The 21,587-nt window shown below is 56.5% G+C and overlaps 1 protein-coding gene across 1 annotated transcript; it reads left to right on the top strand.

Moving 5' to 3' along the window:
• Nucleotides 1-1,215: 1,215 nt before the first annotated feature.
• Nucleotides 1,216-21,072, top strand: PRPH2 (peripherin 2; the record flags this gene model as incomplete). Its single annotated transcript, XM_081094796.1, has 3 exons — nt 1,216-1,796; nt 17,174-17,420; nt 20,860-21,072. The coding sequence occupies 3 exons, from the start codon at nt 1,216-1,218 to the stop codon at nt 21,070-21,072; spliced, it is 1,041 nt and encodes a 346-aa protein (XP_080950922.1).
• Between the last annotated feature and the right edge of the window lie 515 nt (nt 21,073-21,587).

Genomic DNA, 21,587 nt, shown 5'->3' with positions numbered 1-21,587 from the left:
CAAATATTTTCTCATAATCTGTTGTTTTTCAACTTGGATAATGATGTCTTTTATCCATAGAAAGTTGTTTTTTGTTTTGGTTAATCCTCACCCGAGGATATTTTTTCCATTGATTTTTATTTTTTTAATATATTTTTATTGATTTTAGAGAGGAAGGGAGAGGGAGAGAGAATAGAAACATCAATGATGAGAGAGAATCATTGATCAGCTACTTCCTGCGCGCCCCCTACTGGGGATCGAGCCCGAAACCTGGGCATGTGCCCTTGACCGGATTTGAACCGGGGACCTTTTAGTCTGCAGGCTGACGCTCTATCCACTGAGCCAAACAGGCTAGGGCTCCATTGATTTTTAGAGAGAGTGGAAGGGTGGGAAGTGAGACACATCAATTGGTTGCCTTCTGCACATGCCCTGACAGGGGCAGGGGATCAAACCTGCAACCCAGGTAAGTGCCCATGACTGGGAATTGAACCTGAGACCCTTCAGTGTGCAGGCCAATGCTCTAACCAGCGGTTCTCAACCTTCCTCAGGCCGCGACCCTTTACTACAGTTCCTCATGTGGTGGTGACCCCCAACCATAAAATTATTTTCGTTGCTACTTCATAACTGTAATTTTGCTACTGTTATGAATCGTAATGTAAACATCTGATATGCTATATGTGTTTTCCAATGGTCGCAACCCACAGGTTGAGAACTGCTGCAACCACTAAGGCAAACCAGCCAGGGCATGGCCATAGAAAGTTTTACATTTTGAAGGCGTTTGGCCTGGAAATGTGCTCCGTGATCCGAGCCTGACCTCAGCTGGAGCCCATCGCTCTGGCCAGCCTTGTCCTTTTGCTCCTGACTCTCCAAGCTGAGCCCAGGGTTCTGCTCCAGGCTGTCCATGGAGGCGCCTTCTGGGCAGGTTTTGAAGCGGGCATGGCTTTATCTAATGGGATGAACCTGGCTAAAGAGATTAGCAAGGTGTCTTGCGGCTCCCACTTCTAATCTGCACCTTCAGGCTGTCCCTTCCTGGCTGGGAAGGAGCTGCAGAAACGGCCGGAGGACTGGCCCCCTCAGGAGCCCGGACTGAGCTGAGGGGTCCCGGGCGAGGGGGCGTCACCATGGGCAGCCCCCAGAGCAGCGCCCTTCCCGTGGCCCTGAGTCTTCGGCCCCGGGCGCGCTAAGGTCACGGGTGGGAGCTGCGCGCGGGAGGCTGCCCGGACCGCACCCTGCACCATGGCGCTGCTGAAAGTCAGCTTTGACCAGAAGAGGCGGGTCAAGTTGGCCCAGGGGCTCTGGCTCCTGAACTGGCTCGTGGTGCTGGCCGGCACCGTGGTCTTCGGCCTGGGGCTCTTCCTGAAGGTCGAGCTCCGGAAGAGGAGTGATGTGATGGGCAACTCGGAGAGCCACCTGGTGCCCAACTCCCTGATCGGGGTGGGGGTGCTGTCCTGTGCCGTCCACGCTCTGGCCGGCAAGGTCTGCTACGACGCCCTGGACCCGGCCAAGTACGCCAAGTGGAAGCCCTGGCTGAGGCCGTACCTGGCCGCCTGCGTCCTCCTCCAGGCGGCCCTCCTGCTGGCGGCGCTCTGCTGCCTCCTCCTGCGCGGCTCCCTGGAGGGCGCGCTGGCCCTGGGGCTCAGGCAGGGCCTGCGGTTCTACCGCGACACGGACACGCCCGGCCGCTGCTACATGAAGAAGACCATCGACCTGCTGCAGATCGAGTTCAGATGCTGCGGCAACAACGGCTTCCGGGACTGGTTTGAGATTCAGTGGATCAGCAACCGCTACCTGGACTTTTCCTCCAAAGAAGTCAAAGAGTGAGTGGCCCCCGCCCCGGGTCGGCGCCGAAGGGGCCTGGAAGCCGGTGTCCTGTCCCCCCGGGGGTGGTCGCTGTGCGGCACTTCTCGCTGTGCCTGCCAGGCTGTGCTGGGGGCACCTATGGAATTGCTGATGTCCTGACAGGTTGTCTATAAAGGCGGCAACTTCCTCTGGTCCAACCTAACGTTTGGCTATGGTAGGAGGAGGGTGTCGGCTATAAAGGGTGTCCCAAAATTCACGCAAGAAGTAATCTCGATAGAAAACACAGGTTTATAATTAAAAATTGTAAGTTTTTTTGTTGATTCATAAAGTATACAGTATAGGGTTATGTATGGAATAGCATATCAGGTAAATGGCCTCCGCGGCTTTGCTGGTACATACGCACTCTTTTGTTATTGCCTGAGCAGCCGCATTTTCGAAGAAGAATGGTCCGATGATGCCTCCAGCCCAAAATCCGCACCAAACAGTGACACGTTGTAGATGCATTTGTTTCTCAACAATCACTCGTGGATTTTCTGAACCCCACATGCGACAATTTTGTCGATTAACCAAGCCATCAAGATGAACATGAGCCTCATCGAAATTCAGCCACATTTATGCAAAAACCGTCGTGGAAAATTTCAACAAAAGAGTGCGTATGTGCCAGCAAAGCCGTGGAGGCCATTTACCCGATATGCTACTCCATACATAACCCTATACTGTGTACTTTATGAATCAATAAAAAATTTACAATTTTTAATTATAAACCTCTGTTTTCTATCAAAACGACTTCTTGCGTGAATTTCGGGACACCCTTTATAAGCTGTGGGACAGGCGTGCGGGGGCTGTGGCATTCGTAGAGCACATGTGCTGAGATGCTGGCCAGCTCGTCCCCTTCACTCCAAGTACCTGGATTCAGGCCCGGAAGCTCACATTTCCTGGTTGGTTCCCTTTCTCCAGCCTTTGGGTCCTGAGCACCTACCTCAAGGTGTGTCCTTGGGCGTGGAGGGAAGAGCGGGAGACGGGCTGTCAGGGAGTCGAGGCCGTGGCTTTGGCTCTGCTGTTAGCTGGCTGGTGACTGTGGGTAAGTCACTTGCCCTGGGCCCTTGCTTGCCCAACGGTAGATAAAGACACTGGAATAATCTTGGAGGTCGCCTCCTGGCTCTGTCTAGAGCAGCGGTTCTCAACCTGTGGGTCGCGACCCCTTTGGGGGTCGAACGACCCTTTCACGGGTCGCCTAAGACCATCAGAAAACACATCTATAATTACATATTGTTTTTGTGATGAATCACTATGCTTTAATTGTGTTCAATTTGTAACAATGAAAATACATCCTGCATATCAGATATTTACATTATGATTCATAACAGTAGCAACATTACAGTTATGAAGTAGCAACGAAAATAATTTTATGGTTGGGGGTCACCACAGCATGAGGAACTGTATTAAAGGGCCGCGGCATGAGGAAGGTTGAGAACCACTGGTCTAGAGCCTGGCATACAGCAGGTGCTCATTAAATGTTTCCTTCTTAAATCATAGCAGTGCCACCCGGTGAAGTGTGTCTGAAGTGTTGTCTGTGCAAATAATAAAAGCCTGGGTGGGGAGTCGGGAGGTGCTGGTGGGAGAGAATCTCGCCTGGAGCTGCAGTCCCCACACGTGTGACGCCAGCACACGGCTCTGCCCGTGTACCCCCCCCCCCCCACCGCCGCAGGGAGAGGGCAGCCTGCTCGAGCCTCTCCCCGTGTCCTGGCTGAGCGAGAGGTCCGTTATCATCCAGGCGAGTTTCCTGTAAGGCTGGCGAGTCCAAGGGACTTGCACAGAGGGTGTGGGGCACATGGGCAGCGGGGAATGGTTGGCGCCCAGACCGCAGCACCCACAAACCCCGAAGGCTGCCCCTCGGATGGAAGGGAAGGCAGACTGAAGGTCACTGCTGGGATGCTGTTTTCTCTGCGGCTGGGGATTACTGCTACAAATCCTAGTCAAGGAGACTTGCAAACTGCTCTGCCCTCCCTCGGTGACAGGTCTGCAGGGACAGCACGGGAGGCGTGGTCTAGGGAAGGTGCCCTGGGAGGGCATGAAGCCAGAGGGACAAGCAGCATTCCTGGGATGGGGTGGGGGGTAGGGGGATGGGGGGAGAATGTTGTAGAACCAGCCCTTGTGAGCTTTGCAACCCTGCCTTTTCCTGTCATTTCCCTTGACTGCCTTCTGCACAGGGTCAGTCCTTGGAGACTTCAACACCTCTCTGTAATCCCCAAATCCCCTTCTGTCCCAAAGCGGAGAAATTCTCCAGGCTGTTCCACTCTCGTGGTCAGCATGGCCACGTCTCCAGGCACACATTAAGCTCAGTGCTCCACACCAACTTGTTCAGATTGTTAAAAGGTGTCGCTGTTACGCAAAAAAACAGGTGACAACATTAAGAGAAACAAAAACAGGAAAAGAAATTCAGGTCAGGTTCTCAGTCACAACTAAGCATCACTCGCTTTAGTTTTTCACGTTTCATTCTGGTCTCGTTAACATCCACATAACGACACAGCGTAACCAGGCGTAATGCAACCGAGCGCCCATTTTACAATTTGATAGTATAACTTTCGCATAATGTTCCAAGTGGCCATTTCCTCTCAGCATCACTGCGATATAGTTAACAAATAACATGATGGAAGGTTACGGTGCACATTGTGTTGATGTGATACATTTATATGTTGTAAAGTGATTACCACCATGGCCTCAGCCGGCTCCTTCGTTATGTGACATAATTAGAATCTCCCGGCTGTAGTGAGGACATTTAAGATCTACTCTCTTGAGCAACTTTTTTTTTGCAATTTTCAAGCATGTGACACAGTATTGTTAACTGTAGTCACTATGATGAGCATTAGATCCCCAGAACTTGTTCGTCTTATAATTGGACTAGAGGCCCAGTGCACAAAATTTGTGCAGGGGAGGTAAGGGGGGCCCACAGCCCAGCCTGCACCCTCTCCAATCCGGGACCCCTGTGGGATCAGGCCTAAGTCAGCAGTCAGACATCCCTCTTGCATTCTAACCACTCACCTGCCTGCCTGCCTGATTGCCCCTAACCCCTCTGCCTGCCTGCCTGATTGCCCCTAATTGCTCCCCTGATGGCCTGATCGCCCCTAACTGCTCCACTGTCTACCTGATCGCCCCAACCGCCTCTGCCTTGGCCTCTGCCACTGTGGCTTTGTCTGGAAGGACGTCCAGAATGACGTCCAGAAGGTCGTTTGGCTGTCCAGTCTAATTAGCATATTATGCTTTTATTAGTATAAATGTTTGTGCACTTTGACCAGTATCGTCCCTGTCCCCAAAGCCCCTGGCAACCATCAATCTAGTGTCTGTTCTATGCATTTGGGTTTTCCGATTCCACATATATGTGATATGAAACAGTATTTGTCTAAAACGATTATGATCACCAATTGTGTAATATTCCACTGGACAAATGGACACACTTAAGTGGTCATTTAGGATGTCTTTCCCCTGCCTTTCTCTCTCTCCCCCCCCCCCCCCCCCTTCCCTTCGGCTACATTTCTAGAACTGGAACTGCAGAACTGAAATCCTTTCTCCTTTCCACCCCGCCCCCCACAGTGACGTCACACCCGTGTTGCCAAGGGAACAGCCTGATAGGTTCCCTTGACAGAGAGGCGACATCATCGTTTCCCACAAACTTAAATTAATGATCAGTGGGTGAAACCGTGAGGAGGTGAGCTCCTTGGGGCTGTGACCGGAAAGCTTGGTGGGGCTGCATTTGCCTGAGGGCCAGCGCCAGCCGCCCGTGCCTGTTGGTGGAAAGAACAAAGGCATGAACGAGAGAACTTGAGTGGCACCCCCCCCCCCCACACACACACACTAACATTTCTTTCTGTTCGAATTTTGACTGCTCACTTAGAAAGATTACTAAGTTTACCTGGCAAAGCTGGATCCCCAACACAGAAAGTGCGTTTATGTGTTTGAGATGACAAAGCACGGAGATGTGGTGAGCATTCGCCTTTTCCTTCTTTCTTTCTTTCTTTTTTTAATATATTTTATTGATTTTTTACAGAGAGGAAGGGAGAAGGAGAGGGATAGAGAGTTAGAAACATCGATGAGAGAGAAACGTCGATCAGCTGCCTCCTGCACACCCACCACTGGGGATGTGCCTGCAACCCAGGTACATGCCCTTGACCGGAATGGAACCTGGGACCCTTCAGTCCGCAGGCCGATGCTCTAGCCACTGAGCCACACCGGTCAGGGCAGCACTCGCCTTGTCCTGGCTTTTCTCAGCAGCATCCTCGGGGCTGGACTTCTGAGGCCACAGAGGCGAAGAGAAGCCAGGTCTCTGGAGGGGGAGTTGTGGTTCTCCGCCAGTGCCTTTATGTTTTGCGTTTTCAACTTTCCTTACAGAAAACTCAGCAGCCACAAAAGCAGAGAGATTAACGAACTCCCGTGTACACATCACCCAGCTGTAACAAACATTTTGCCCTTCTGGTTTCATTAACGCAAATCCTGGGCATGGTTTCCCTTTACTTGTAAATACGTTAGGAGGCATTTCATAAGGAGGGTGGTGGTGTGTTTTTCTTTTTGTTTAACGTAAGTACAATTAATCATCTCAACAAAATTAGCATTAGTATTATCTAATACCCAGACTGTTCAATATTCTGATCGTCTCAAAATGTCTTTTCCGGCTGGTTTGTTCAGATCAGGATCCCAACCGAGCCCACACTCTGCACTTGGTTGCTTCTCTGAGTCTCTCTCCTCTATGTCAGTTATCTTTTTCTGAAAAACAAACAAACAAACAAAAAACGTTTGTATTGATTTCAGAGAGACAGGAAGGGAGAAACATCCATGTGAGAGAGAAAATGGGCTGGTTGCCTCCCGCAGGCACCCCAACCTGGGATTGAACCCACAACCTGGGCATGTGCCCCGGCCGGGAATTGAACCAGTGACCTTTTGGTGCACGGGCGACGCTCAGCCGAACGAGCCACTCGGGCCAGGGCAGCGGTTGCCTTTTTATGCCACGAGGGTCTTGGAGAAAGGGCCGCTTGTCCTGCAGAATTCCCCTCGCTCTCGAGTTAGGCAACGGCAGCCACGCTGTCTTCTTGTCCTGCCCGCTCTCCCGGGAGCCAGCTCAGGGCTGAGGGGCCATCGAACTGAGGTTTGGTTTCGGCCAGAGGTTCAGAGGGTGCTGCGCTGGGCCCCTGACCGCATCGCACCAGGAGGGCATGGGGTCCCCGCCTGCGTAGAGCAATTCCTTCGCTATTTCCTGTTTCAGGATGAGCAGAGCTTCGGGGTCTTGGGGGGAGGCAGACGGAGAGGAGCTCAGGGGTGCGGAACCAGGAGCGCTTACCCAGGAGGCCGGGCCGGGCTCCAGACAAGGGGAGAGGTTGGCACCAAACTCTCACTTTACTGTCCCGCAAGGGGACCCGCTGGCTATAGGCATCGTTCCTCTTCCTGAACAATTTATAAACATCTCAAGCAGTTCTACACGTTGGCTAGACGCTCCCTGAGGACAGGGCCGTGTCTCCCCCAGACTGGGGCTCCCTGAGGACAGGGCCGTGTCCCCCTCAGACTGGGGCTCCCTGAGGACAGGGCCGTGTCTCCCCCAGACTGGGCTCCCTGAGGACAGGGCCGTGTCCCCCTCAGACTGGGGCTCCCTGAGGACAGGGCCGTGTCCCCCTCAGACTGGGGCTCCCTGAGGACAGGGCCGTGTCTCGCCCAGACTGGGCTCCCTGAGGACAGGGCTGTGTCCCCCTCAGACTGGGGCTCCCTGAGGACAGGGCCGTGTCCCCCTCAGACTGGGGCTCCCAGAGGACAGGGCCGTGTCCCCCTCAGACTGGGGCTCCCTGAGGACAGGGCCGTGTCCCCCTCAGACTGGGGCTCCCTGAGGACAGGGCCGTGTCCCCCTCAGACTGGGGCTCCCTGAGGACAGGGCCGTGTCTCCCCCAGACTGGGCTCCCTGAGGACAGGGCTGTGTCCCCCTCAGACTGGGGCTCCCTGAGGACAGGCCGTGTCCCCTCAGACTGGGGCTCCCTGAGGACAGGGCCGTGTCCCCTCAGACTGGGGCTCCCTGAGGACAGGGCTGTGTCCCCTCAGACTGGGGCTCCCTGAGGACAGGGCCGTGTCCCCTCAGACTGGGGCTCCCTGAGGACAGGGCTGTGTCCCCTCAGACTGGGGCTTCCTGAGGACAGGGCCGTGTCCCCCTCAGACTGGGGCTCCCTGAGGACAGGGCTGTGTCCCCCTCAGACTGGGCTCCCTGAGGACAGGGCTGTGTCCCCTCAGACTGGGGCTCCCTGAGGACAGGGCCGTGTCCCCTCAGACTGGGGCTCCCTGAGGACAGGGCTGTGTCCCCTCAGACTGGGGCTTCCTGAGGACAGGGCCGTGTCCCCCTCAGACTGGGGCTCCCTGAGGACAGGGCCGTGTCCCCCTCAGACTGGGGCTCCCTGAGGACAGGGCCGTGTCTCCCCCAGACTGGGCTCCCTGAGGACAGGGCTGTGTCCCCCTCAGACTGGGGCTCCCTGAGGACAGGGCTGTGTCCCCTCAGACTGGGGCTCCCTGAGGACAGGGCCGTGTCCCCTCAGACTGGGGCTCCCTGAGGACAGGGCCGTGTCCCCTCAGACTGGGGCTTCCTGAGGACAGGGCCGTGTCCCCCTCAGACTGGGGCTCCCTGAGGACAGGGCTGTGTCCCCCTCAGACTGGGCTCCCTGAGGACAGGGCTGTGTCCCCCTCAGACTGGGCTCCCTGAGGACAGGGCTGTGTCCCCTCAGACTGGGGCTCCCTGAGGACAGGGCCGTGTCCCCTCAGACTGGGCTCCCTGAGGACAGGGCTGTGTCCCCCTCAGACTGGGCTCCCTGAGGACAGGGCTGTGTCCCCTCAGACTGGGGCTCCCTGAGGACAGGGCTGTGTCCCCCTCAGACTGGGCTCCCTGAGGACAGGGCTGTGTCCCCCTCAGACTGGGCTCCCTGAGGACAGGGCTGTGTCCCCTCAGACTGGGGCTCCCTGAGGACAGGGCTGTGTCCCCCTCAGACTGGGCTCCCTGAGGACAGGGCTGTGTCCCCCTCAGACTGGGCTCCCTGAGGACAGGGCTGTGTCCCCTCAGACTGGGGCTCCCTGAGGACAGGGCCGTGTCCCCCTCAGACTGGGCTCCCTGAGGACAGGGCTGTGTCCCCTCAGACTGGGGCTCCCTGAGGACAGGGCTGTGTCCCCTCAGACTGGGGCTTCCTGAGGACAGGGCCGTGTCCCCCTCAGACTGGGGCTCCCTGAGGACAGGGCTGTGTCCCCCTCAGACTGGGCTCCCTGAGGACAGGGCTGTGTCCCCTCAGACTGGGGCTCCCTGAGGACAGGGCCGTGTCCCCTCAGACTGGGGCTCCCTGAGGACAGGGCTGTGTCCCCTCAGACTGGGGCTTCCTGAGGACAGGGCCGTGTCCCCCTCAGACTGGGGCTCCCTGAGGACAGGGCCGTGTCCCCCTCAGACTGGGGCTCCCTGAGGACAGGGCCGTGTCTCCCCCAGACTGGGCTCCCTGAGGACAGGGCTGTGTCCCCCTCAGACTGGGGCTCCCTGAGGACAGGGCTGTGTCCCCTCAGACTGGGGCTCCCTGAGGACAGGGCCGTGTCCCCTCAGACTGGGGCTCCCTGAGGACAGGGCTGTGTCCCCTCAGACTGGGGCTTCCTGAGGACAGGGCCGTGTCCCCCTCAGACTGGGGCTCCCTGAGGACAGGGCTGTGTCCCCCTCAGACTGGGCTCCCTGAGGACAGGGCGGTGTCCCCCTCAGACTGGGCTCCCTGAGGGCAGGGCCGTGTCCCCCTCAGACTGGGGCTCCCTGAGGACAGGGCGGTGTCCCCCTCAGACTGGGCTCCCTGAGGGCAGGGCCGTGTCCCCCTCAGACTGGGGCTTCCTGAGGACAGGGCCGTGTCCCCCTCAGACTGGGCTCCCTGAGGACAGGGCCGTGTCCCCCTCAGACTGGGGCTCCCTGAGGACAGGGCTGTGTCCCCCTCAGACTGGGCTCCCTGAGGACAGGGCCGTGTCCCCTCAGACTGGGGCTCCCTGAGGACAGGGCTGTGTCCCCTCAGACTGGGGCTTCCTGAGGACAGGGCCGTGTCCCCCTCAGACTGGGGCTCCCTGAGGACAGGGCCGTGTCCCCCCCAGACGAGGGCTCCCTGAGGACAGGGCCATGTCCCCTCAGAATGGGGCGCCCTGAGGACAGGGCTGTGTCCCCTCAGACTGGGCCCCCTGAGGACAGGCCGTGTCCCCTCAGACTGGGGCTCCCTGAGGACAGGGCTGTGTCCCCTCAGACTGGGGCTCCCTGAGGACAGGGCTGTGTCCCCTCAGACTGGGGCTCCCTGAGGGCAGGGCTGTGTCCCCTCAGACTGGGGCTCCCTGAGGGCAGGGCTGTGTCCCCTCAGACTGGGGCTCCCTGAGGACAGGGCTGTGTCCCCTCAGACTGGGGCTCCCTGAGGACAGGGCTGTGTCCCCTCAGACTGGGGCTCCCTGAGGACAGGGCTGTGTCCCCTCAGACTGGGGCTCCCTGAGGACAGGGCTGTGTCCCCTCAGACTGGGGCTCCCTGAGGACAGGGCCGTGTCCCCCTCAGACTGGGGCCCCCTGAGGACCGGGCCGTGTCCCCTCAGACTGGGCTCCCTGAGGACAGGGCTGTGTCCCCTCAGACTGGGGCTCCCTGAGGACAGGGCTGTGTCCCCTCAGACTGGGGCTCCCTGAGGACAGGGCCGTGTCCCCCTCAGACTGGGGCCCCCTGAGGACCGGGCCGTGTCCCCTCAGACTGGGCCCCCTGAGGACAGGCCGTGTCCCCTCAGACTGGGGCTCCCTGAGGACAGGGCTGTGTCCCCTCAGACTGGGGCTCCCTGAGGACAGGGCCGTGTCCCCCTCAGACTGGGGCCCCCTGAGGACAGGGCTGTGTCCCCTCAGACTGGGGCTCCCTGAGGACAGGGCCGTGTCCCCCGACCAGACTGGGGCTCCCTGAGGACAGGGCTGTGTCCCCCTCAGATTGGGGCTCCCTGAGGACAGGGCTGTGTCCCCTCAGACTGGCGCTCCCTGAGGACAGGGCCGTGTCCCCCTCAGACTGGGGCTCCCTGAGGACAGGGTTGTGTCCCCTCAGACTGGGGCTCCCTGAGGACAGGGCCGTGTCCCCCGACCAGACTGGGGCTCCCTGAGGACATGGCTGTGTCCCCTCAGACTGGGGCTCCCTGAGGACAGGGCTGTGTCCCCTCAGACTGGGGCTCCCTGAGGACAGGGCTGTGTCCCCTCAGACTGGGGCTCCCTGAGGACAGGGCCATGTCCCCCTCAGACTGGGGCTCCCTGAGGACAGGGCTGTGTCTCCCCTTCTTATGACCCCCTCACCACCTGCAGGACTTTATACTCTGCGGCGACCCAGAAAGGAAATGCGAACCCTGCACTGGCTGTACACCAGGTGCTCTGTGTGTACCCCAACCCGTCTCCGCCACAGGCCCGTCAGGAACTATATCGCCATTTCTCAGATGAGGAAATGAGGCTCACAGAGGCCGTTGCCAAGGCTCGATGGGGTCAGGCGGGGACTGACTCATTAGCAGCTACACTCCTGCCTCCCTCCTGCCCTGGGGTGCTGGTTTCCGTTCGGCTTTCCTCACCGACTTATGGACTCACTGACTGAATTATGTGGGTTTCCCCAGGGAAACTCTGACGCGATGATTTTCCCGTCAGAGGAGGCTGGGTCATGGGACAGTGGGCTAGCACAGCGGTCGGCAACCGGTGGTCTGCGGACCCTGGTGGTCCGTGAGGTCCAAAGATTGGCGACCGCTGGGCACAGGCTCATCAATTAAACCTCAGGAGCCAGGAGCCCTGAGCAGAGCGCGGGTCGCAGCCGGGGCCCCGATATAAACAAGCCCCCCCCCCCTCTGCCGGCTTCGTCTTAAGAGGGTGAGTGGGGCCGTCACCTGTGGTTGCACCAGGGCCAGCGCCGAGCAGACAGACGTGCTTCTGGGGAGGGAGGGTTCCAGAGCTGTGGCCCCAAGGGGTCCCCGGCTGGGGACACACAGCCCTGCCCTCAGGGAGCTCCAGTCTGAGGGGGACACGGCCCTGTCCTCAGGGAGCTCCAGTCTGAGGGGACACGGCCCTGTCCTCAGGGAGCCCCAGTCTGAGGGGGACACGGCCCTGTCCTCAGGGAGCTCCAGTATGAGGGGGACACGGCCTGTCCTCAGGGAGCCCCAGTCTGAGGGGGACACGGCCCTGTCCTCAGGGAGCCCCAGTCTGAGGGGGACACGGCCCTGTCCTCAGGGAGCCCCAGTCTGGGGGGGAACACGGCCCTGTCCTCAGGGAGCCCCAGTCTGAGGGGACACGGCCCTGTCCTCAGGGAGCCCCAGTCTGAGGGGACACGGCCTGTCCTCAGGGAGCCCCAGTCTGAGGGGACACGGCCCTGTCCTCAGGGAGCCCCAGTCTGAGGGGACACGGCCCTGTCCTCAGGGAGCTCCAGTATGAGGGGGACACGGCCCTGTCCTCAGGGAGCCCCAGTCTGAGGGGGACACGGCCCTGTCCTCAGGGAGCCCCAGTCTGAGGGGGACACAGCCCTGTCCTCAGGGAGCCCCAGTCTGAGGGGGACACAGCCCTGTCCTCAGGGAGCTCCAGTATGAGGGGGACACAGCCCTGTCCTCAGGGAGCCCCAGTCTGAGGGGACACGGCCCTGTCCTCAGGGAGCCCAGTCTGGGGGGGAACACGGCCTGTTCTCAGGTAAACCCCAGTCTGGTCGGGGGGGACACGGCCCTGTCCTCAGGGAGCTCCAGTATGAGGGGGACACGGCCTGTCCTCAGGGAGTCCCAGTCTCGGGCGGGGGGACACGGCCCTGCCCTGTAGGGACCAGCAAGGTGGCTTCCCCACTGGGGTCAGCGAGGTGAGGGAAGGCGCCGCCCAGAAGGCCAGTGCAGGCTGCAGGCGGCTCCGACCCGGGGCCTCAGCCGCAGAAGCGCAGGCCGGGCCCTCAGGCAGGGCCACTCCGCTGGGTGACTGGGTGAGGCCGGCCCTGCCTTGGCCCTTCCCCTGCTGCAGAACCACCTGGTGGCGGGCCAGGTCCCAGGGAGCAGGCCCTGCGTGGGGGGAGCCCCCTTCTCCCCGGCTGCACCCCGTGCAGGTCTCAGCTAACCCACAGCCGCTGAGGGGGCAGGGTCCCCCACCCCCAGCTCCGGAGAGAGGAGTCAGTGCCGCTCACAGAGGCAGGCGGGGCTGGCGCGGGCTCTCTCCGGGAGGCGCTGGGCCGGCCCAGGGGACACTGTGCTGCTGGACGGGTCGCCAGGGCCCCCAGGCAGGGAGGGGCGGCAGCAGCGGAGCGGAGCGGAGCCCCTCTGGGTGAGGAGACGAGGAGGAGGCCGGGCGGGGCTGGTCTTGGGGTGGGAGACACTGTCTGCTCCGCCCGCTGGGCTGCGCGCCCGCAGTCGGTGGGGGTTGGAGCGAGAACTTCTCCAGCAGCCGCTGCTTCGGCCTCCTGCTCACAGCAGCGCTCACAGCCTCCGCACAGTGGGCAGGGCCCACGCACCCTCTCGTCTGTCCCCGGCAGTGTGTCCCCTTGTCACAGAGGCTCCCTGGGAGCGAGGAGCCTGGCTCACGGCTCTTCGAAGCCTTTCCCGTGGATCCCTTCGTGTGACCCTTGTGTCGACCCCACTTCACAGATGAGGGGGCTGAGGCCCAGGGAGGTGAGGGGTTCCCCCGGGGGACGGACGGGGCAGACACCCAGGCGTCCTGCTCTTCTCCGCGGGACCACCTGTGCACCCAGGGCCGCCCCCTCCTCGGGCAGTGGGTCCTGTCCATGCAGGAAAGGTCGGTGTAGAAATATGGTCGCCGTTACCCAGGCATGGATTGTTCTGGAGCCAAGGAGGCCATGTTGTACAGAGTTTTCTTTCTTTCTTTTTTTAAGATATACTTTATTGATTTTTTACAGAGAGGAAGGGAGAAGGATAGAGAGCAAAAACACCGATGAGAGAGAAACATCGACCAGCCGCCTCCCGCATACCCCCCACCAGGGATGTTCCTGCAACCAAGGTACACGCCCTTGACCGGAATCGAACCCAGGACCCTTGAGTCCGCAGGCCGACGCCCTATCCACTGAGCCAAACCAGCTAGGGCTGTACAGAGCTTTCTTAGTCTTACTCAGACGGACAGCAAAGGACAGTTCACTGAAAAGGAATCACAAATGGATCTTTCCATATATATATATACACATTTTATGGCTTTCAGAGAGGAAGGGAGAGGGAGAGAGACGGGAACATCAATGATGAGAATCACTGATGGGCTGCCTCCTGCACACCCCCTACTGGGGATCGAGCCCGCAACCCAGCATGTGCTCTGACCGGGAATTGAACCGTGACCTCCTGGTTCATAGGTCAATGCTCACTCACACCAGCTGGGCTGGATCTGGTTTTCAGTCTCAAGTTTTATTAAGTGAAAATATGAACGCTTCAGGACTTCGTGTGTCATCCTCGCGCAGGCGCCCCGCAAATCTCCGTACGTTCCCGTTTAGTGTATGTGCTGCAGAGGGAGCACCACAGATGGCCCTTCAACATGTGAGACACCAAACTCCGCTCATGAGAGGAGTGGAAATTAAAACAACCGCGAGATACTATTTTTTTAGTCCTCACCCAAGGGTATGTTCTCTCTCTCTCTTTTTTTTTTTTTTTTTTTTTTTGAGAGAAACATCGATGTGAGAGAGAAACATGGGTCAGTTGCCTCCCGTACTCGCCCTGACCAGGAATTGAACCCACAATCTTCTGGTGTACGGACGACACTCCAACCAACCAAGCCACGGAGACGGGGCCCAAGATACTCACTCTTTCCATGGGTCAGCTTTCACTATCATCTATCAGACCCGTGTGGGCTTGGCTGTGGGGAGGGGCTCTCGCAGGTGTGGCTGGTGGGTGTGCCTGCCCAGCCGCGAGGAGAGAGGCAGAAGGCATCTGGTGTGGTCACAGACGGAACTGCCTCTGGCGCAGGAATGCGTCTTCCAGGAACTTACCCTCTGGATAAATTTACACATGCAGGACGACATGTGCATGTTTGTATTAGCAGGAGACTGGGAAACCCCAAGCGCCCCCCACGGGAACTGCACGGTACCCCTGGAACCATCTGCACAGTGGGGACACCATACAGCTCACCCAACACCTGAGCACACTCTCCACTGGCAGATATAAAACATCTTCAAGACATTGTTCAGGCCAAAACCGGTTTGGCTCAGTGGATAGAGCGTTGGCCTGTGGACTGAAAGGTCCCAGGTTCGATTCCGGTCAAGGGCATGTACCTGGGTTGCGGGCATATCCCCAGTAGGAGATGTGCAGGAGGCAGCTGGTCGATGTTTCTCTCTCATCGATGTTTCTGACTATCTCTCTCCCTTCCTCTCTGTAAAAAATCAATAAAATATATTAAAAAAAAAAAAAGACATTGTTCAGGGTAAAAAGACAGTAGGATAGTTGTAGCTGGTTTGGCTCAGTGGATAGAACATCGGCCTGTGGAGTGAAGGATCCTGGGTTCAATTCCAGCCAAAGGCACATACCTCGGTTGCAGACTGGGTCCCTGGCCACTGGTCAGGCTGTATGTGGAAGGCAACTCATCGCTGTGTCTCTCTCACATCGATGTTTCTCCCTCTCTCCCTCCCTCCTTTCACTCTTTAGGGAAAAAAAAGACAGTAGAATATAATGCTGCCACTTAGGTTAAAAAAATAAAAGCAAACCAGGAAGAGTAACATTTATGGAACCCGTGTTTGCTTGTCCCTGCTGAAGCCTCCCCAAAGGGTCAGACACGTTGGCCAAGGGGGGACTGGAGGGACGAGAATGAGGGGGAGTTTTATTGCACGAAGGAGATTTTACTTAGAAGCTAAATATGAAAATCTACTTATGTTGTCTTTATTTTTAATATATATATATTTTTAGTTATTAACTTTAGAGAGGGAGAGGAAGGGGAGAAACACTGATTCGTTGTTCCACTTATTTATGCATTCATTGGCCGATTCTTGTAAGAGCTCTGGCTGGGGATCGAACACAACCTTGGCGTCCTGGGATGATGCTCTAACAAACTGAGCTCCCCGGCCAGGGCGAAGGTCCTTTTTTAGAGTGCAATGATCATTTCAGTGAATATTGTTGAACACGATTTCTATTTTAAACAATTACAGGCTTTCTATTCTTGTGTTGTAAAAGTCTGCTATTATATGAAATGCACTGTTCATGTGCAACTTAAACAATTTTTTTTAAACTCAAGATAACATGTATACAGTCAGGTGTGCAAATCTCAATGGCATTTGACACATACAGACCTGGTCAGGTAGGGCATAGCCAGCCCGCCTGATGGGGAGGGGAGACCCGTCACTATAGAGACGTCTCCTCCTTTTGAATCTGAACCCACACGAACGTATGGTGTGCTCCAACCCAATCCATACACAAATATAGAAATGTGGAGTTAAGTGGGTGCATCCGTCAGGTGAGTAGGGAGTGCCCACCCAGCTGGACAGAGTTCATGTGGACGGTGAGCAAACGGTGAGCAAAGCGAGGGGCAAGTCTCATCCCCTGCACGGGCCCTGACACATCTGTTGGGAAGAACTGATGGCCAGAGGGGGTCTTGGTCCCAAAGGGGGAGATGAAGTTGGAGAGAGGCCGGGGGCTGAAGTCTGATGGTCACGAATACAAGGCAGAGCCCCGCCCTCCTGTCGCTCTGACCGGCCTGCCGTGGTTCTAAGAGATCATCGCCTGCCAGGGACGATGGATGGCCTCTCCCCTTCCCAAGCTCAACCCCCTTGAGCGGGGGCGGGGAGCGTCCGGCTGTGGGCCGAGGCCCGGGAAATCGTTTGGTCTGGCCCTGCCCAGGCATTAGGGGTGAGTTAATTCAATGTTTGACCAAATAGAACAGGCTAATTTTTAAAAATAACTTTCTTTTTTAAAAAAGTATGTTTTTATTGATTTCAGAGAAGGAGAGGGAGAGAGAGATGAAAACATCAATGATGAGTGAGAATCACTGATCGGCTGCTTCCTGCACATCCCACGCTGGGAACTGAGCCCACAACCTGGGCATGTGGCCTTGATCAGAATCAAACTCGGGACCGCTCAGTGCCCAGTCCGACACTCTATCCACGGAGTCAAACCGGCTAGGCTAATTTTTAAGTTGATAATTTTGTATGGCTCGCAAATGATGTTATAAATACCCAAATGGCCCTTGGCCAAAAAAAAGGTTCCCCACCCCTGCTCCAGAACATAAGTTCCAGCAAGGCAGGGGCACTGGCTCCCGGGGGTCACTGCTCCATCTTCAGTGCCTAGAACACTGGCTGGCACATAGTCTGTGCACAGCAAATATGACCGAGAGAGCACATGCATGAATGAATGGGACTGCGGCGGGCCGGGAGGAACTGGCACCGGGTGAAAAGTCCGCGAAGCCCTCTCACGCTGTTTATTTTCCCTCCAGCCGCATCAAGAGCAACGTGGATGGGAGGTACCTGGTGGACGGTGTCCCCTTTAGCTGCTGCAACCCCAACTCGCCACGGCCCTGCATCCAGTACCAGCTCACCAACAACTCGGCGCACTACAGCTACGACCACCAGACGGAGGAGCTCAACCTGTGGGTGCGAGGCTGCAGGGCCGCCCTGCTGAGCTACTATAGCAGCCTCATGAACTCCATGGGCGCCGTCACGCTCCTCGTCTGGCTCTTTGACGTAGGCTCCTGGCCCGGGGTGGGGGGCAGGGGAAAAGGGAGCCATCTGCCCATTTGGATTTACTGTATTTTATTTTCATTTTTTTAATCTTCACCTGAGGATATTTTTCCCATTGATTTTCAGACAGAGTGGAAGGGGCGGGGGGAGAGAGAGAGAAACATCAACGTGAGAGACACATTGATTGGCTGCCTCCCGCACCTGCCCTGACCAGGTCAGGAATCGAACCCAAACTGAAGTACGTGCTCTTGACCAGGAATTGAACCCACAACCCTTTGGTCCATGGGCTGACGCTCTGAGCAACCAGCCAGGGCCTATTGGATTTAAAGGGAAGAAACTGGGCCTGGAGCACATGCTTCCCTCCCTCCCTCCCTCCCTCCTTGGAACCAGCCCTCTGCCTGGCTGTGGGTCAGGAAGGCTAACACCTCCACTTTCCATTTGTTTGTTTCTGTCCTGTTGCTTAAAAAATAATTTATTGAGGTGAAATTCATAGGACATAAAAGCAACCATTTTAAGTGAATACAGGGGCATTTAGAACATTCACAATGTTACGCCGCCACCACCTCTACCCAGTCCCCAAACGCGTCCATCACCCCCAAAGAAAGCTGCATACCCGTTAAGCAGTCATTCTCCAATCCCCCAGCCCACGCCCCAGGCAGCCCCCAATCTGTGGTCTGTCCTTGTGGATTTACCTATTCTGGGCACTTCATATGGATGGAATCATGTATTAGGCGGCCTTTGGTTTGGCTGCTTCCACTTTGCATGTGTTAGAGGTCCAGCCTGTGCCTCCACTTTTTGGTCTGAGGTCTTGGAAAGTACCTCACCTCTCTGTTATATGGAGCTGCCAGCACTTAGCTCGGGGACCACTGACCAGGTATGGGTGAACATTCAGCAAACGCGAGCTCTTTGGATTCATGCTTCTTTTGAGATGTCGATCACTGTTTACCTGATATTCTAATGATTTGTGGCTTCATCTAATCTTGGCTGTAAGGCTGAATTCCTCTCTGTAGCCACAGGGCTTGGCATGTAGTAAGCCCTCAGTGAATTCCTTTATTGAAGAGATTTCACAAACCTACCATGGGCGCTGTCCTGGGTGCTGAATGGGGTGTGCATTAACCCTTTGCGCTCCAATTTTATTTTTGGAATTCAAACAGTCTGGTCTGAATTGGAAGTCCTTCCTCTCTTGGTTGCAGTAGTTCCCTGGCGTAAATTGCTAATTAGCTCGATCACCAACTCAGCTTGACGTTGGACCTGCTACTAGCGCCTGGTCTGTCGAGTCAGCCTCGATGTTGGAGCGCAAAAGGTTAATGAGTGGCAGACCACGGTGGCACAGAGAAAATCCGGACTCCAAATTCCAAGTGTACAAAATCAGAAACATTGGGTGGGGAACTTCCTGTCAGAGAAGATTCACCGAACGGTTTAGTCTCTCTCTGTGGGAATTCTCATGCAGCGGTGCCCTTGGCTGACACCCCACTAGCCAGTTACCGAGAGGGGCTGTGCTCCCTGAGGTGGGTGGGGAGGGGGGGCTTCCTGTAACGTTGAGGCAGAGTCCTGGGAACAGTGGGTGGAATTAGGAGAGAAGCTTACTGCTGGAAGGCTGGGCTCACTGGCTGCCTCTCAGTGCAGCACCTTTTCAGGAACCAGCTCCCTGTGGACAGGGGCTCGAATGCCCCTGACGTTTACTGGAGGTCTTCAGTGGGCAGAGCTTTGTGATGGGCACAGGGTGGCTGGGTTAAGATAGGATGCTGCCCTGAGCCTTGCCCTCCCGGACTTCACAACCCAGTTAGCAGATGACATCTGAGCCGTGAACCTAAGGGAACCATTGCCAAGTGCAAAACTCAGTGCAGCGTGGGCCACCTTCAGGAAAGGAGGAGGGGTCACAGTGGGTTACAGGCAGGAAGAGGACTTCCAGGAAGAGGTGTCCCCTCTGCTAAAACTATTAAACTTTCAGTGGACCGTAACGATAACTTAAACTCTATTAGCTACTGTTATCATCTACCTTAATTATAAAATGCTCCCAGAGTAGCCATTTTCAATCTTTTTCATCTCATGGCATACATAAACTAATTATTAAAATTCTGTGGCACACCCCCCCCCCCCAAATTTTTCTGATCGGACAAAAAAAAAGTGTAATTTTGATTCACTCACACCAGACGATGGTTGTGTAGATGTTGCCATTTTTTTATTTGATAATCTAAGGGAAAAGAGGTCAGTGCCCCTGATCGAATAGTCAGATGTCACAGCATGTTTTACACATTCTTGCCACACGTGGGTTGAAAATTGCTGCCCCATAGCATTCATTCAGCAGATGTTTACCGAGGCCCTCCACCAGCCAGTGCGGGTCCAGGGCAATTCACTGGGTGACGAGATGGAACAGGGTCACCCCTGCCTCGGGGGGCGGACGCTCTCCATTAGCGAGCCTAGTCCCCTCACAGAGTTTGCTGTACCCTAAAAGGAGAAGTATGTGAGAGCAAACCAGGATTGTGTAGAAACGGGTGGCTAACACAATGCAACAGACAGCTGGAAACAACACTCACCACACTAATAACCGATTACAGCCGACACCTCTGTTCACCCTCTCTGTGCACCAGGTGCCACGGCCTACCCATACTGAAGTGTCCCAGCACACACATGGGGCAGGCGATACTGATCTGAAAACCTGCAAACCAGATGAGTAAACGGGTTTCCTCACCACATGGCTAAGTGCCAGAGCTGGGCTCGGACCCTAGACGTTGGGCACCAGTGTCTGCCCCAGTGACGACTAGTGAACAAATGCAAACAAACCACCCACTCACCCCCACACTACTGAAGATAAGAGAAGTAGAGAAAAACACATAGCATATTGTTTGCAGAAAAGGAAAATTTAAAATTCCTTCCAGCAAATAGCTACTGAATACCCAATGTGTGCCAAACAATGTGCTAGGAACTGGGGGGCACAGGGCGGGGTGGGGGGGGGCACAGGGAGAAGGAGCCCAGGCCTAATGCCCCCAGGACAGGAGAGACCTGAGAGGATGGGGGAGGAGGAGGAGGAGGAGGAGGAGGAGGAGGAGGAGGAGGAGGAGGAGGAGGAAGAGGAGGAGGAGGAAGAGGAGGAGGGGAAGGGGGAGGAGGAGGAGGGACAGGCACCACGGAGGGCTGAAGCTGAATTAACAGGTGAGTGTGGAGAGGAACATCATTCGAGGCAGAGAAAGTAGCAAATGGTACAGACTGGGGAAGAGAAAGGCTGGGGTGTGGAGGATCCCAAAGAAGCACAGGGTGGCTGGAGAGAGGAGAGGTGATGAGGTTGGATAGGGGCCAGTATCTTGGGTGCCCCAGCAAGACTCATCAGAGCCCGCCTCGTTGAAGGGCCCCGGTCATGAACAGGGCTCCCCTGGTTTCCTGACAGCCCCAATCCCCCGCTACTCCTCCCAGACCTCCACTGAGTCTCCTCTCCCCCAACCAGGTGACCGCCACGACTGGGCTGCGCTACCTGCACACGGCACTGGAAAGCGTGTCCAATCCCGAAGACCCCGAGTGCGAGAGCGAGGGCTGGCTGCTGGAAAAGAGCGTGCCGGAGACCTGGAAGGCCTTTCTGGAGAGCTTGAAAAAGCTGGGCAAGAGCAACCAGGTGGAAGCCGAGGGCGCAGATGCAGGCCAGGCCCCCGAGGCTGGCTGATGGCCCCAGGTCCCCTCCCTCCAGAACACTGACAAGTAATGGACTCCAAGAAATGCGGACACACACCCTTGTTCAATCTGAAGCTCCCAAGGAGGACGGCCACCTCACAGACTCCCCCGATGGTGGGATGGAAAGTTTAGGGTCCCTAAAAGCATCTATGAAACATTTGTTGAATGAATGACTCAAAATGTGAGTGAATGAGCCCCTTCAGGCCCACTGCTCTAGCACATGGTCTCACGGTGGCCTCAGGGGTCTCCGGGGATGACCAGCCCACAACCTGTCTCTCTCACGGCACCCATCTCAGTTCCACCCTGAGACTACTGGCCACACCCGAGGGCTGCTTCCCTTTGCTGCGTTTGCCATTATAAGCTCCAAGAGGCTTCATTCTACATCCAAATGTCACCAGGTGCATAAGCACAGGAGTCTGAACAAAAGTACTGGCCATGTTATCTTTTTAAAAAATGCCAAGATTGACAGGTCAGCCATTGTATTTGCTTAATGGCAGAAAGTGGGGG

Source organism: Myotis nattereri (genome assembly GCF_964212035.1).
Source record: "Myotis nattereri genome assembly, chromosome: 6".
NCBI lineage: Eukaryota > Metazoa > Chordata > Mammalia > Chiroptera > Vespertilionidae > Myotis > Myotis nattereri.
This window is presented reverse-complemented; position numbering and strand designations above follow the sequence as displayed.